General features: G+C 46.5%; 1 protein-coding gene across 3 annotated transcripts in view; it reads left to right on the forward strand.

The window, feature by feature from the left end:
• The first annotated feature begins 9,281 nt into the window (after positions 1-9,281).
• Positions 9,282-14,228, forward strand: part of TMEM154 (transmembrane protein 154) — a 47,405-nt gene continuing 42,458 nt past the window's right edge. The window contains exon 1 of one of the 3 annotated variants that reach the window (XM_073805490.1): positions 9,282-9,441. In XM_073805490.1, coding sequence (XP_073661591.1) covers positions 9,354-9,441 — 88 coding nt within the window. In that variant the 5' untranslated portion in view covers positions 9,282-9,353. The remainder of the gene's footprint in view (positions 9,442-14,228) is intronic. The other 2 variants (XM_004326888.4, XM_073805491.1) reach the window with 2 other exon arrangements.

A 14,228-nucleotide genomic window follows, 5' to 3' on the forward strand; every position in this document is an offset into this window, starting at 1 on the left:
AGCAGCTCTTATTTTCCTCTCTGACATTTTCTATTCAGGTCTGCAACTTGTGAATGAAGAATCTTACGAGCTATATTAGTCAGTTATTGCTGCACTGATGCTATGTGAAAACAACCCTAAATCTCTCCATAGCTCACAACCGTAAACATTTATGTTCATGGATCTGTCAGTCAGTTGAGATCTGGCTGATCCGGGCTGAGCTGGACCGGATTCCACATTGCTGATCCTGTTGAGGTCTGTTTTGCATTACGGGGCTCAGGATCTCAGATCACAGAAATGCAAGATCCCGGGAACACGAGACGGCGAGCCAGACTGTGTGATGGCTCTCAAAGAATTTAGCCCACACTGTCTCTTCCACCCGTATTTTTTTGGTCAGAGCAAGTCATACGTGGCCTGGGTCAAGATCGAGAAGGCGGGGCAGTAAATGTTGCCTACATGAGTGGGAGAAACTGCCGAGTTACAGGGCATGGATGAAATTCCTGTCATTCCTATCTAATCAGCTATAAGGGATTGCCATTCTCCTCGAGTGTGAGATCTAGAAGGAAGTGACCTCTTTCCATGTAGTGGAGTTGTTGCGGACCCGTGGGTGCTGAGACACCAGTGCCAGTGCCCCTGCGTGGTTGTAGCTGAAATGATCATCACTGTAGAGACTTGAAGACGTTTGTCCCTGCTTTCAGATAAGTTTTGCGCCTGCTGCTTCACAAACAGTGAAGGAAACACATCATCTTTCTTTTCGGTGTTACTTGCCTGTTTATTTCCTTCCTCCTGCCCCAGATCCACAGTTGTCATGCTGCTCCAACCCCCACGTTAATAGCTGCTCCATTTCAACTTCATCTTACTCAGCTGTCTGGCAATTCTGGAGGTCCTCCGCCCTCCTCTCTCATTCAGCCCAGGGCTGCAACGTTGCTGTAAATACCTGCCTACATTTCTGGAGCTCACTGATGAAGGACAGGCTTGAGAATGCGCTGGGTTGTTTGTTGCAGGTCCTGTCTTTAGAAGTTGAGGTCTACTTCTCCACTAAGAACTTTTATTTATTTATTTATTTATTTATTTATTTTTATTTGGAGATGGGACCTTTTGGGAGGTAATTAAGTCATGAGGGTGGAGCCTTTTTTTTTTTTTTTTTTTTTTTAGTACGCGGGCCTCTCACTGTTGTGGCCTCTCCCGTTGCGGAGCACAGGCTCCGGACGCGCAGGCTCAGCGGCCATGGCTCACGGGCCCATCCGCTCCACGGCATGTGGGATCTTCCCGGACTGGGGCACGAACCCGTGTCCCCTGCATCGGCAGGCGGACTCTCAACCACTGCGCCACCAGGGAAGCCCTCCACTAAGAACTTTTAAATGAGCATGCTCTCAAAAGAACCTCATAGACTCATAGAATATGGGCTTTAGCAATCATTTAGTCAACCCCACTTTTCACAGACAAAGCAAATGAGGCCAGAGAATCTAGTTCATGAAAGAACTAAGACTGGGGCCTTGAACTTGGGATTCTCAGTCCAGTGGAGCCAGTGTCCCACCACATCCATCCTTCCTCCAGGGGAGTTAGTTTCACTGTTATTGAAATTATCATGAACATGGTGGCAGGATACTAGATTAAATTAAAAAAATATGTGGACCGGGGAGGAGGCTCTGGACTCCATTTACACACCTGCCTAAGGACCCCATAACTAGCAAATTAGGCTACTATTTGGTCTAGGAAAAGGAGAACTCAGCTAAAATGCAAAGATAAAGAGTCAATCACTTGTGATCTTCTAAAGGCCCAAGGAAGGAGACAGCCCTCCCTACCAGCTCTGGCATTCCCAAGGCAATCTCAGAGAAAGCTGGAGGATGGAGGGAGAGAGATGACGGGTTGTATCTGTGACTGTATTCAGTTTACCACGACCAGAACTGAAATTTGAAATTGATGCTATAATAGAAAAATAGAGCAAATTACCATTTTTCCATACCCGAGTTTGTACCTACAGTCTGTTGGCAGGATAACGACATGAATGGGTAGTGCTGCAAGTGGAAGTAGAAGGGATACTGCTAGCTAATATCTATAGAAAAAGATCTGAAGGATTTAAACATGAAATACATTTGTTTTGCTTATATGCATTTAAAATTGTTCCACAATAGGGACTTCCCTGCTGGCGTAGTTGTTAAGAATCTGCCTGCTAATGCAGGGGACATGGGTTTGAGCCCTGATCCGGGAAGATCCCACATGCTGCGGAGCAACTAAGTCCGTGCGCCACAACTACTGAGCCTGCGCTCTAGAGCCCACGAGCCACAACTACTGAGCCCTCATGCCACAACTACTGAAGCCTGCGTGCTCAGCAACAAAAGAAGCCACCGCAATGAGAAGCGCACGCACTGCAACGAAGCGTAACCCCCACTTGCCGCAACTAGAGAAAGCCCGCGCGCATTAACGAAGGCCCAAATAGATAAATTTATATATAAAAAAAAGTTCCACAATAAACATGTACTGTTTTTGTAATTTAAAAATATATTATTTTAATTTAAAAACAATTACCTCCCAGCCTCCCCTACTCTCTCCCACTTGATTCAAATCCTCCCAGTTTTTGCTTATTTTTGGCATGACCCACATACCTTGGCACTGGAGTTGTTCCTCGTGGTGTCTTTCTTTATTCCATTATAATTTACTATTTCCCCCAAATCTTCGTGCCTTTGTATTTTCCAGTTTCATTGGTGTTGAGGACTTAGTTGGCCAGTACATCATCAACTGTGAATCTGGAAAGTCAAATTAAACAGAAAAAGAAATAAAAGAACAAGCGCTGAGGTCACTCATCTGCATTTATCATTCTCAAGTGGGGTTTGATATAGATACTCTGTATTTATTAGTGATGTATGTCCTACTTCAAAAATACTTGAAGGGACTTAGAAAGAAAAGCTATCAAGATATGATTTGATCAAAACTGAAACAGCAGTGGAAGGAAGTTTAACTCCTTTTAACAGGTGTGGGAGGCCACCAGGGCAGTCAGGTGGGGAGACTGACCAACCGGATCTTCTTGGTACATTCTGATGTGTGTTGTGGGATGAGGTGGGGGAAGGCCCCTTAGGCCAGCTGGGGGCAGGGGGAGGCTTCTGAGAAGGTTCCCTGGTGGAGATGTCTCCTAGACTAAGTCCTGAAGGATGAGAGTTAGCCAGGGAAAGGAATGTCCATAGAAGTGGTAAGGAAACCTGGGCTAATGAAAGTTCTACACCCAAGCTTTACTTCTAGTTCCAGGTTTTTTGGCAAACAAGACAAAAACGAAAATACATCGTGCTATTTATTTCTCACTGTGTGACAAAGGGGACATAACTTTCTAGGAACCAAAAATGAAACGCCAGTATAGTGATTCTCTAGTTTTTATCGTGTGTGAAAATGCCCCCAAGCATCATTAAAAATGCAGAGTTCTGGAGCTCAGCTACAGTGACTCAGACTCAGCAGTGCTGGGGTGGGGTCCAAGGCTACCCATTTGAACAAACTCCCCGAATAATTCTGGGGTAGGTGCCCCCACCCCCAGCCCACCTAAAAAATACTGCCGTAAAGGGAATTTTTTATCTGCCTACTCATTCATTCAAAAAAACAAACCAGGGCTTCCCTGGTGGCGCAGTGGTTGAGAGTCCGCCTGCCGATGCAGGGGACGCGGGTTCGTGCCCCGGTCCGGGAAGATTCCACATGCCGCGGAGCGGCTGGGCCCGTGAGCCGTGGCCACTGAGCCTGCGCGTCCGGAGCCTGTGCTCCACAACGGGAGAGGCCACAACAGTGAGAGGCCTGCGTACCGCCAAAAAAAAAAACAGAACAAGACATACACTGTCCTAAAGGCTGTGGCTAGACTGGAGAACCAGACAGAGAAGCCCCCTGCCCGCAGGGGCTTGCTGATCACTGAGAGGAGGGCCCTGAATCTCCAGACCAGCCAGCTTCTTCTCCTCAGGCGCTCCCCACAGGACCCCCCAGACCAGAGCCCACGCGCCACTTCAGCTCCTAACTTCAAACCTTCTCAGTTTCGTTTTTGGTGACCAGACCATCTGCTTAGGCCCTGAAGACTCTGTCGTGGAGGTGTAATAGGGAAGAATCTTTTGTATTCTATTGCAAGTTAATCACAAAAGGGATGTTGCCTGTAAGCTTAAATTATACATAATGGCCCATCTCCGGGAATCCTGCCTCCCAGGTAATGAGCATCAAGCTAAAATACCTTTGTTTGGCTCACAGGAAACATCCTGACCAGGTCCGCCAGTGAATGACTGCAGGAAGGAAGAAATGAACACGTTCCCCTCTGGAGGCTGATGGGAACCAGGAAGTGTTTGACTTTACTCCCTCCCCTTCTAGTATAAAAGGAGGCTGAATTCTAACTCAGGCAAGATGGCTCCTTGGGGTATGAGTCCACCATCTCTCGGTCTGCTGGCTTTCCAAATAAAGTCATTATTCCTCGCCCCAGCAACTCGTCTCTCGATTATTGGCCTGTCGTGCAGCCAGCAGTATGACCTTAGACTCAGTAACAGAGGAGGTCCAGGCTGAAGCTGCTGGAATTCCCCAAATCCTGCAACAGCTTCTCGGAGTGACCAGCTGAAGGGTGAGTGACCAGGGTCAGTAGCCAGGATGCAGGGACAGAGCCACTGAGGGTTCTGATGAGTCACAGGGGCTGGTCAAGATGAACCTGGCAGTGTGGACTCCCAGCTTCAAAGGCAGTGTGCTAAAGACTGAATGCTCATGTCCCAGCAAATTCAGATTGGAAGCCCTAACCTCCCATATGGTGGTATTTGGAGACAGGGTCTTTGGGGGGTGATTAGGATTAGATGGGGCTGTTACGGTGAGGCCCTTACGATGACATTAGTGTCCTTGTGAGAAGATATGCCAGAGAGCTCACTCTGTCTCAGTGCTGTGTGAGGACCCAGTAAGAAGGCAGCCGTCTACAGATCAGGAAGGGGGTCCTCACCAGGACTCGATGTTCTGGCCTCTGATCTTGGAATTCCAGCCTCTGAACTATGAGAAAATGTGTCTGTTGTTTAAGCTGCCCAGTCTATGGTATTCTGCATGGCAGCCCAGCTGCCTAAGACACAGTGGAAGTGCTGTCAGGGCTTCTCCTGGCTGGGATTCCCTGAATGCTCTGGAGTCCTGCCCCAGCCCCTGCCCTGCCCACTCATCTCTCTGGGCACTCCTTTAGACCCTGGGACCTTAACCTGTACCCTCCTAGCTGGCTTTAGAGTGATCTACAGGCCCCACCTGATGTTACTATTACATTGTCTGAGGGCCTACCCCCTTGTTAAGCAAACAGTGCAGAGTCTTTAATTACTACCAGCTAGCATTTAGACAGAGAAAGGAGCCCCAGAAAGTGTGTGCAAGTGTGAGTTTGTGTGTGTGCATGTGAGCGTGCATGAACATTTATGAGTATGTGAGTGTTCATGTGGGTGGGTGTTGAGAGACTGTATACAGACTACGGCCAGGGCATATATATGTACATGAAAACAGAACTCAGACCTTACCTCTAGCAACTGGTCCAAGAAACTGAGCCACAATCCCAGTAAGAGTGGCCCCTAATTATTCCTCTGCTCCTAATTTAGGAGAAGCCAGATGTGTAACGCCTAACCAGCCACTGGAACCAGTCACTAGAACTGGCTTCTAGCTCCCCATGCCAACGGCTCCCATCAGGGCACTGAAGCCTCCCCTTTTTTCCACTGTAGAGCTTTCCCACTCCTCTGCTAGACTTTGAGTTTCTGCGTAATGCAAGTCACGGTGGCCGACTCCCTTGCTGTAGCAAGCTCTCGATAAATGGCCTTTGCCATCATTTGGTTGGCCTTCCTGTATTTCCACAGCGTCCGTGAGTGTGTGTAAGCATGTGTAGGGGGTGTGCCTGTGTGTTGGACGTGGCGAGGTTGGCAGCTAGAGGGGGAAAATGGGGGCGGGTGCACTCCCTGCAAGATCTTATCACTTCTGGGCTGTTCCCTTGGAGTCTCTCTTCCTTTAGGGCTGAGGAGGAGGGGCAGAAGGGAAGGGAGGAGGAGTTGGATGAGAGTTGATTGTAAAAGCCAGGCTCTTGTGTGAAAGTCGTAAAGAGCACCTCCAACCAATAACGGGCTTCTCTTCCTGCCCTCCTGAGCAGGAGGGGGCCTCAGGGCACCTCCTAGGCACCCTACCTCCTTACCTCCCCTCCTCCTACCTGCACTGAGAGCCAAAGGCAGGCACCGCTGACCTCACCCCTGGCCCGTGTGCCTGCCATTCTCTCTGAGGCTCCCCGCTGCCTCACAGCTGTGACTGGGGCCCTGACTTCCTGCCACGAGTGTATCAGGATTTAATCTGAGGCCAGGTGGCCACTGCCAAAATGAATGGTGGGTAAAATTAGAACAAACAAAGGTAAACAGCCCTTTACCTAGTGCACAGTCACCCTGGGATTTAACTGCAGCAAAGAGATCACAGAGGTGCCACAATTTTCTGATCAATGATGGTAATTTTCTTCCCCTGGAGATCAGCTTATCACTCGAAGGGTCTTAGAGCGCACAGGAGTCAAGAGAAAAGTACAGGGTGATGCAGGCTTTCTCTGCGGCTTATTTTGCACATCATTCTAAGTGATGTAGTGTTGTCTGCTCAGAAGCAACACCGGGCACCCTTAGAGAGACTGAGACACTGGCTGGCAGGGTGTGGGCTCCACGGAGGTCTGTGCTCCAGCCGCAGACGCCTGACTCTGCAAAGCCTCCAGCAAGCTGTATTTTAAAATCAAAGAAAAATCAAAGAAACCAAGGCTCACACCTTGCTGTTGCCAAACACATGCCTCAAGCCTGGGATCCAAGATTGTTTTAATAGAGCGTAAATGGCAAAATGAAGAGCTCTCCCAAGCCCTGGGTCTTCTCTCTGGCACACATGCGTTGCCACGGGAGAAGTGCCTGCTAGTGCAGGGGTGATCGCCCTCAAACTTAGCACTAGAGGGTCTTGGAGCCAGTGGTCTTTTCATTTGCTCATCGATAGTCTGATTAACAGGACTTCCTCCATTGTTTTCAAATCGATCATCCAGTTTTGAACTCTTTTCTTCTGCTGTTTGTTCTGTATTGTCACCTAGAGCGCAAAAGCATATTTTATCAGGAATTGACTTAACTGCCAGTTTAAATATCGAAATGCAGACTGTAAATCCATTAACACGGATTAGTACATGAATGGTCAACCTATTTCTGTGGATAAGAACTGAGAGAAGCGGTGACTAATGACAGTGAAGAGCAGTAAATTCACTAAACAAAAAATTAATGGCCATGTCAGGGGCTGAAGAATCCAGTCACCTCGTGTGCTCACAGCAGTTGGATCAGTGAAGATGGTATGGACCAGAAGCTGGTGACTCACGATAGGCTGCCGGCAAAGGGTTAGAGATGAGATGGGTGTCTGATGCCTCTCTCTGTCTGCCTGTCTCTCTTGGCACCATAACAAACATGATTATGAAATTCCATTCTTTTTTTGTGGTTTTTCTATAAACTTTATTTCTCAAAACGGTCTTATGATATTTGTGAGATAAATACTCAACATTTATGATGAAATTCCATTCTGCAGTGTTTAGGACCTAGACCTAAACCAAGGGGACTTCAATAGGACACAGAAAACCTAACCTATTCTAATCGCCCCAAACACTGCTATGAACTATCACCTCCTTCCTGTATTGTTTCAATTGGGTAGGATTTCCACCCCCATTCTAATCCAACTCAGTTCTATTTTGTTTGTTGTTAACAACCTCTGAGAAAATAGTCATTCAAGAAGGAAGAAAGGTAAAATACAGAATTTTTTTCCCCCCTGAGAACATATTCTGCTTTGGAAATAGGCCCCTTAAAAGATCATTTATCTCTTATCATAGATCCAGCAGTCGAGCTCCTTGGTATTTTCCCAAAGGAGTTGAAAATTTATGTCTACACAAATAGCCGTACACGGATGCTTCTAGCAGCTTTGTTCCTCATCGCCAAAACATGGAAGCAACCTCGATGTCCTTCAGTAGGTGAATGGATAAATAAACTGTGGTCCATCCAGACAATGGAATATTATTCAGCACTAAAAAGAAATGAGCTCTCAAGCCAGGAAGAGACATGGAGGAAACTTAAATGCATTTCACTAACTGAAAGAAGCCAGTCCGAAAAGGCTACGTACTTCATGAGTCTAACTATCTGTCATTTTGGAAAAGGCAAAACTGTGGTGACAGTAAAAAGATCAGTAGTCATCAGCAGTGGTGGTGGGGAGGGATGCATGAATGGGTGGAGCACAGAGGAGTTTTAGGGCAGGGAAACTACTCAGTATAATACTATAATGATGATTATACATATATACATATGATATATGTATATATGTATATATGTATATACAATGATATATACATATCATTACTATACCTTTGTCCAAACCCACAGCATATACAACGCCAAGAGTGAATTCTAATGTGGACTGTGGACTTGGGGTGGTTATGATGTATCCATGTAAGTTTATCCATGGTAACAAATGTACCACTCTGCAGGGGGTATTGATAATGGGGGAGGCTGTGCATGTTTGGGGACTGGGGGTACATGGAAAATCTCTGTGCTTTCCTCTTAATTTTGCTGTGAACTGAAAACTGCTCTAAAAATTAAAGTCTTTATAATGAAAAAAGATAAACCAACCAAACCTAAAAAGATGATTTCTCTCTGGAGAAGAAGAGCACACCCTTCAGGCATGGGTGTAGCATTGTCCTTTCCCTTCTGATGAGCTGTGGGGGGCAGGGCATTCAGGGCCCAAGGAGGAGCATGTGCCTGGCCAGAGAGAAGTGGGATGGCCATTTCCTGACAGCACAGGTGTCCCTACTGTCTGGTGTCCAATATGGTAGCCACTAGCCACATGGAGTTACTTAAATTTACATTAAGAAAAATAAAAACTAACAATTCACTTCTCACTAGCCCTATTTCGAGTACTCAGCAGCCTATGTGGCTAATGGCTACTGTATTGGACCTCTCAGATTCAGAACATTCCCATCACGTCAGCAAGTTCTACCGGAGAGCGCTGCTCTAGACTCCAGGCAGCCCCGGAGGCTGACCTGGAGTCTGAGGATCAATAAAATCACAAATCGAGAACCGACCCCCAGTCCCAGTTTCTGAATGACATCTGAGCAACGGACACTGCTTCCACGGGGACAATGTCAAAAGACGGAGGCCCATGCGGGGCTGGGACAGAAAAGGGCTTGAGAGGCGTGTTAACTAAATCGGTGCTTGAAGAGCAACTTCTCTTTGGCAATTCTTGCTGGTCTGACAGGCTCCTGCCGAATTACATCACTTCCTAAAAAACAGGCAAACACCTCTGCTTCAAGTCAGCACCGACCCAAACAAGCAGGAAACAGGAAACGTTTACGTTTCTGCGGGGCTGAAACTGCGCGCAGCATCACGATGCCGGGGCGCGCGTATCCCGAGGCTCGCCGCGCCGCCCTCATCTTCGCCCTGGTCATCGCGTTCCTCCCCACCCGCCAGGCGCAGGGTAAGCACCCCTAGGCTTTCCACTCCAGGCGAGGAGGATAATGAACGCTTGTCTCGTGCCGAGGCTACAGAACTCTGCCGGGGAGGGTAACACCCAGAAAAATCTAAGCCTTCCTGTGAAAAAAGTGGAGAAAAGTCGAACTGTCTTTTTTGGGGGGAAGGAGGGAGGAGGGACTTGGCTTCGTTTGCAGCCGGCTAATCCAGCTCCAGCTCACTCACTGAATTTACCCCCTTCCCGCAGTCTTTGTTTTCTAAGATGTAATTTACCGGTCCCAGTCATTTACCGGCTTTAATGGGCATATTAAGAAAATGATCAACTCTTTGGCAGTTCCTGTAAAAGAACGTTTCAATCAGCTGAAACAGAGAAATTACGAATTTACTTTTAATAATGTGGGCTGAGAAGTCTGCTGGTTCCAACAATTCCTGGAAAACTGGGGTATGGACATTTACTACTGGAAAGTGGACTAAAGAAACACCGTAATTAAATTAAAAAAAAAGTAAACAGGAAATTATCTGAGGAATTACCAGGCATCCACTGTAACTTATTAAGTCTTTCATCTGCTTTCCTTTGATCTTGTTACTTTGGGAGAGATTTTCTTTGCATTGATTGCGACAAATGAAGCTTTGTTTTAAAAAGTAATGTGACAAAAAAAAAAAGTAATGTGACTGTAGTGAATCAAAGGTACCAGAAAAGACAAAATATTAAATCTCATAATTATGAGCTAAGAGCAGCCGTTGATTTATACCCTGACAACAAGTCCAATCACCCTCCATTGCCTCTTACAGTTGTGTGGATTTGCCCTTGGGTAAGTAAGCTAGTTGCCTGTGGTTCCTGTTAGTGAACACTGCCTGCTGCTAGTATAGAGCTGTACTGGGGGTGCAGCTAGACTGAGTGTACAGCTGTTCTGGGGGTGCAGATGAAGAAACTGAGGTGGAGGGAGGTGAGACCCACCGACAGTCGGCTCTCCTGATTTAGGCTCCAGGGTCTCCCCTCTCCCCGCAGGGGATCGACCACGCCCCCTGCCCGGACCTCTGGACCATATTCCTCTCCCTGAGGGGCGTCCCTCAGCACCCACGGGAGCAGGGCCCAGCCACCCCTCTTCACCTCTTTTAACTCTCACAGCCACCACACTTGCCTCAAACACGCTCCTGAGAATGACATTTAACCTGCCTGAGTAGTTTCTTGAGCATCTGAAAATGATTGACTCAAAGTGTCTGCAATTCAGGAGATGCAAAGGACTCAGTGAAAGGTGTCCCTCTGAGACCCGTATCTGATCAGTGACTCTTCCCCTGATAGAGCTCCGGTGGCTCCTCATTGATGGCCCCTAGCCTCTCACTGCAACCTCCTTTCCACGGTATCTCCTTCTGTCTCCCTTCTGCTCCCCAGCTGCAGCCCCTCAGTCACGGTACAGAGTGTAAGCTCCAGGCCTCTGGGGCTCTGGCCACAAGTGATGACAATTTCCATTTTTTTTCTACTGAATGAATGCCTATGCCTATGCCTATGCTCAGACTGAATGTTACCTCTTCTTTGGTGTCTCTCTCACTGCCCCTTCCCAAGCACGCTGCCTGTTATGCCCCCAGAGACCTAAACTTCTGTAAACCCAGCTAACCACCTGGAATCACAACTGTGTCTGTGTCCATGCCTCCCACCAGGCTGTGAGTACCTCCAGGGAAAAGAAAATCCCCTTTTGTTCACCTTTGATTTCCCCAAATCTTGTAAGGGGTCAACATAAATTAGGAACTCAGTTATTCTTGATAAATACTAAAATCGTCCTAGAATGGATATGAGACTGATCACTAAAGACTGATGATCTCCTGAGAGCAGGTAGTGTTAAGATGTCAGGAGAAGTGGAAGATGAAAAGCTGCATTTCAGGGGGGCACAGGGATTATCTGAATCATCCCACACACTCACCTGTCTCCATTCCCAGTGCCTGAAAATGCAAAACTGCCCACTTGCAAGCAGCTGTATAATCAAAGCTTATTACTTTGAGATTAGCCAAGGGAAAGGCTGTTCTAAATTAAGGACTGAATATATATTGTAAAATTAAATAAGGTATATCCTTTTGAGCTAATGGTGCCTAAGACTTTAGGATGTGAGTTCGTTTAAAGGTGTCACAGTTGTATCTATTTCTTTGAATTCTTCAAAAAATACCTTAGAGATGTTTGGTAAAAGAATCCGATCTACTGAACAGCCTGATTCTCCTTTGCAAGCATAATCCAAGTTTATCTCAAGTCAAGCCTTTATTAACCACAAATAGGCAACATTATTTAATAACTGCAGTTACCTGAGACCAGCATCATCATGGTTGAGTCAGCATCTTTTTTGCTTTATGTAGATAGAGAGTCTGGTGCAGAACTGATTACTATCACAAGTGAAATAATCCACTTAGAAGTGAGAGAAATGAGAAAATAGCTTTTCTGGGATTTTGACAAAACAGATGAGAATAATTAAAAAAAAGCTCTGGGCCTAGGTATCTTGGCCAGTGTAGGATGCTAAGAAAGTTCAGACTCAAGGCAACATTCTGCCTGTGGAATAAAGGGCCACCTCATTCCTTACCCTGTGCCCTCTCAGTGTCAGCTTAACACTATCAGAAAGCTAAAAGCAACTTCCAGATACCAAAAGCACGGGATTTATTAGCTGCTAAAAGCAGAACGGTCTGTAGAAAAAAGAGCAAAAAGTCACAAGGCAGAAATAAGGCCTCTGTAACTGTTTTGGTGACCAGAGCTAAACATGGAATTTGACAGAGAGGACTAGGAGATTTTTCTGGGCTGTTTCAGAACAGTAAGGATCATATAATTATTGGACGAACCTTCAGAAGGAGAGAAAGAAGAGAAGAAAATACGGGTTGCAAAGATGAAACTGCACTTTCTGATACTGTTCTTATTTCAGTGAATGTGACTGCCACCTGCTATTTCCTGGGACAGTCCCAATTTCAAGTAGTAAAAATGATGATGGCCAACATAGATACTGTTCAGTATATGCCTGTTCTGAACACAGGACCAACTCATTTAATTCTCATAACAAATCTTATACAGTGGCTACTATTATTCCTATTTTACAGATGAGAAAACAGGCACAGAGGGGTTAACTGACTTGCCCAAGGTCACACAGCTAAGTAGTGGATCTAAGTAAGATTCAGCCTCAGGAGTCCACGCTCTAACAATACACTGTATTACCTCTGGGTTTTCAGGCTCTGTGTCTAGTTTTAGGTTTGGAAAAGTATGTCTCTGGTGCCTTCCTGACTGTGTAGGTGTATCACACAAACTCTTGGCTGGGCTGTAAGTTTATCACATGTTCATAAAGGAGCTGTATTTGTTTGATTGGGTCAGAGACTGGCTGACAGGAAAAGGGATAGTGGAGTTGGGTTAAACTTTGGCCTGTGGAGGGGAAGGGAGAGGCTGAAAGGTACAGAGTGAGCAACAGAGAATCTGGGGATTAGCATAGTGAAGACCAGAAGCAGGAAAAACAGAATGTTGAAGTCACTGGGTAAGAGGCTTTGGGGTGTGGGAACCAGGGAGAGAAAGCCCAGCCTTCTGTCAGGCAGAGTCACTGCCGTGGGAGAGCCCAGCTAAGAACTGACCCCAAGGACCAAACAGCCCTCAGGGCCAAAAAGAAAAGAAAAAAAGCAAACAAACAAGCAGAGAGGGTTTTATTAAGGCTTAAAGTTCTTCTGTGTCTAAAAGGCTGACCCAGGAAACCAGGAGGGGGCAGGACTTTGGCTGGGATAGGCTCAGTTCTGTAAAGAAACAGTGCAACCTGCAATTTGCCTACCTGTGTATATAGTTTGCACCACCCTCAACTGTTGGCAAAGATGTGGAGAAACAGGAACCAGGCGCCGCCCATGGGAGGGCAGATCCGTGCAGTCCTCTAGTGTCTCCTGCTGCTGAACCCATGCATTGGGCTTTGAATTTAAGTTACCATATTTTTCATTTCTAGAAAATCCTAGAATATTGTACAATATAGAGAGAGAGTCTTGGTTTTATTTTTCCTTATTTATTCCTTCTTTTATGTCTTTAAACATACTATTCACTATTTGATAATTTTTATCTGAAGTTTATGTAGATCGGATCTTGTTGCTTCTTGTATCTGTCACCTCCCATCATGATGAAAATCTTGGGGGAATTAGGGCAAAACCCAGCACACAGAGCTTGGCCCACCCTATTTAACAGAACCCCAGATTTTCTGATCCTGTCACCAAGCTACTGTAAATACTTTCCCAGGGCAGCCTCAGTCCTGTCACCACAAAATAAGGTTTGGAAGAAACTCAGATAGGGGTGTGCTCTGGGCTTGAGGAGAGCGGGTGCTTGGACCTCAGGCTGAAACCCCAGCCTCGGGTTGGGGAGAGGGAGACCTCAGGGACCAGCCTCCAAGAGCTGTGTGAGGTACCAAAACCTCATTAGAGGTGCAGGCCAGCGGAGGCAAGCCGGTAACCAGAAGCAGGTGACCCAAGAGACCAAAGTGACTGCCAAGGAGAACGAAGTAGACAAAACCAAATTCAAAACCAGGCCGTGGGTCAGGGGTCCACAGTGTCAGGATGATGGTGAGGTCAGCCTGGGGGAAGTGCAGCTGACTTTGAACTTTGCCAGAATCATTGTAGCTGCTTTTCTTTTTTCTTTCTTTCTTTTTTAAAGCCATGAACTGGTGTTTTCGCTTTCACTTTTGACCCAGTAGGTGGACAGGAATGCCTGAGAGTACTATATAGCTTCTCATATCCTGTGGGATTCGGGCAAGTCCCCATAGGTGGGTAGGTATGGCTCTGAATTTAAATTTCCTCTACAAGTTTTTT

The sequence above is a fragment of the Tursiops truncatus genome, chromosome 5, assembly GCF_011762595.2.
Source record: "Tursiops truncatus isolate mTurTru1 chromosome 5, mTurTru1.mat.Y, whole genome shotgun sequence".
Lineage (NCBI taxonomy): Eukaryota > Metazoa > Chordata > Mammalia > Artiodactyla > Delphinidae > Tursiops > Tursiops truncatus.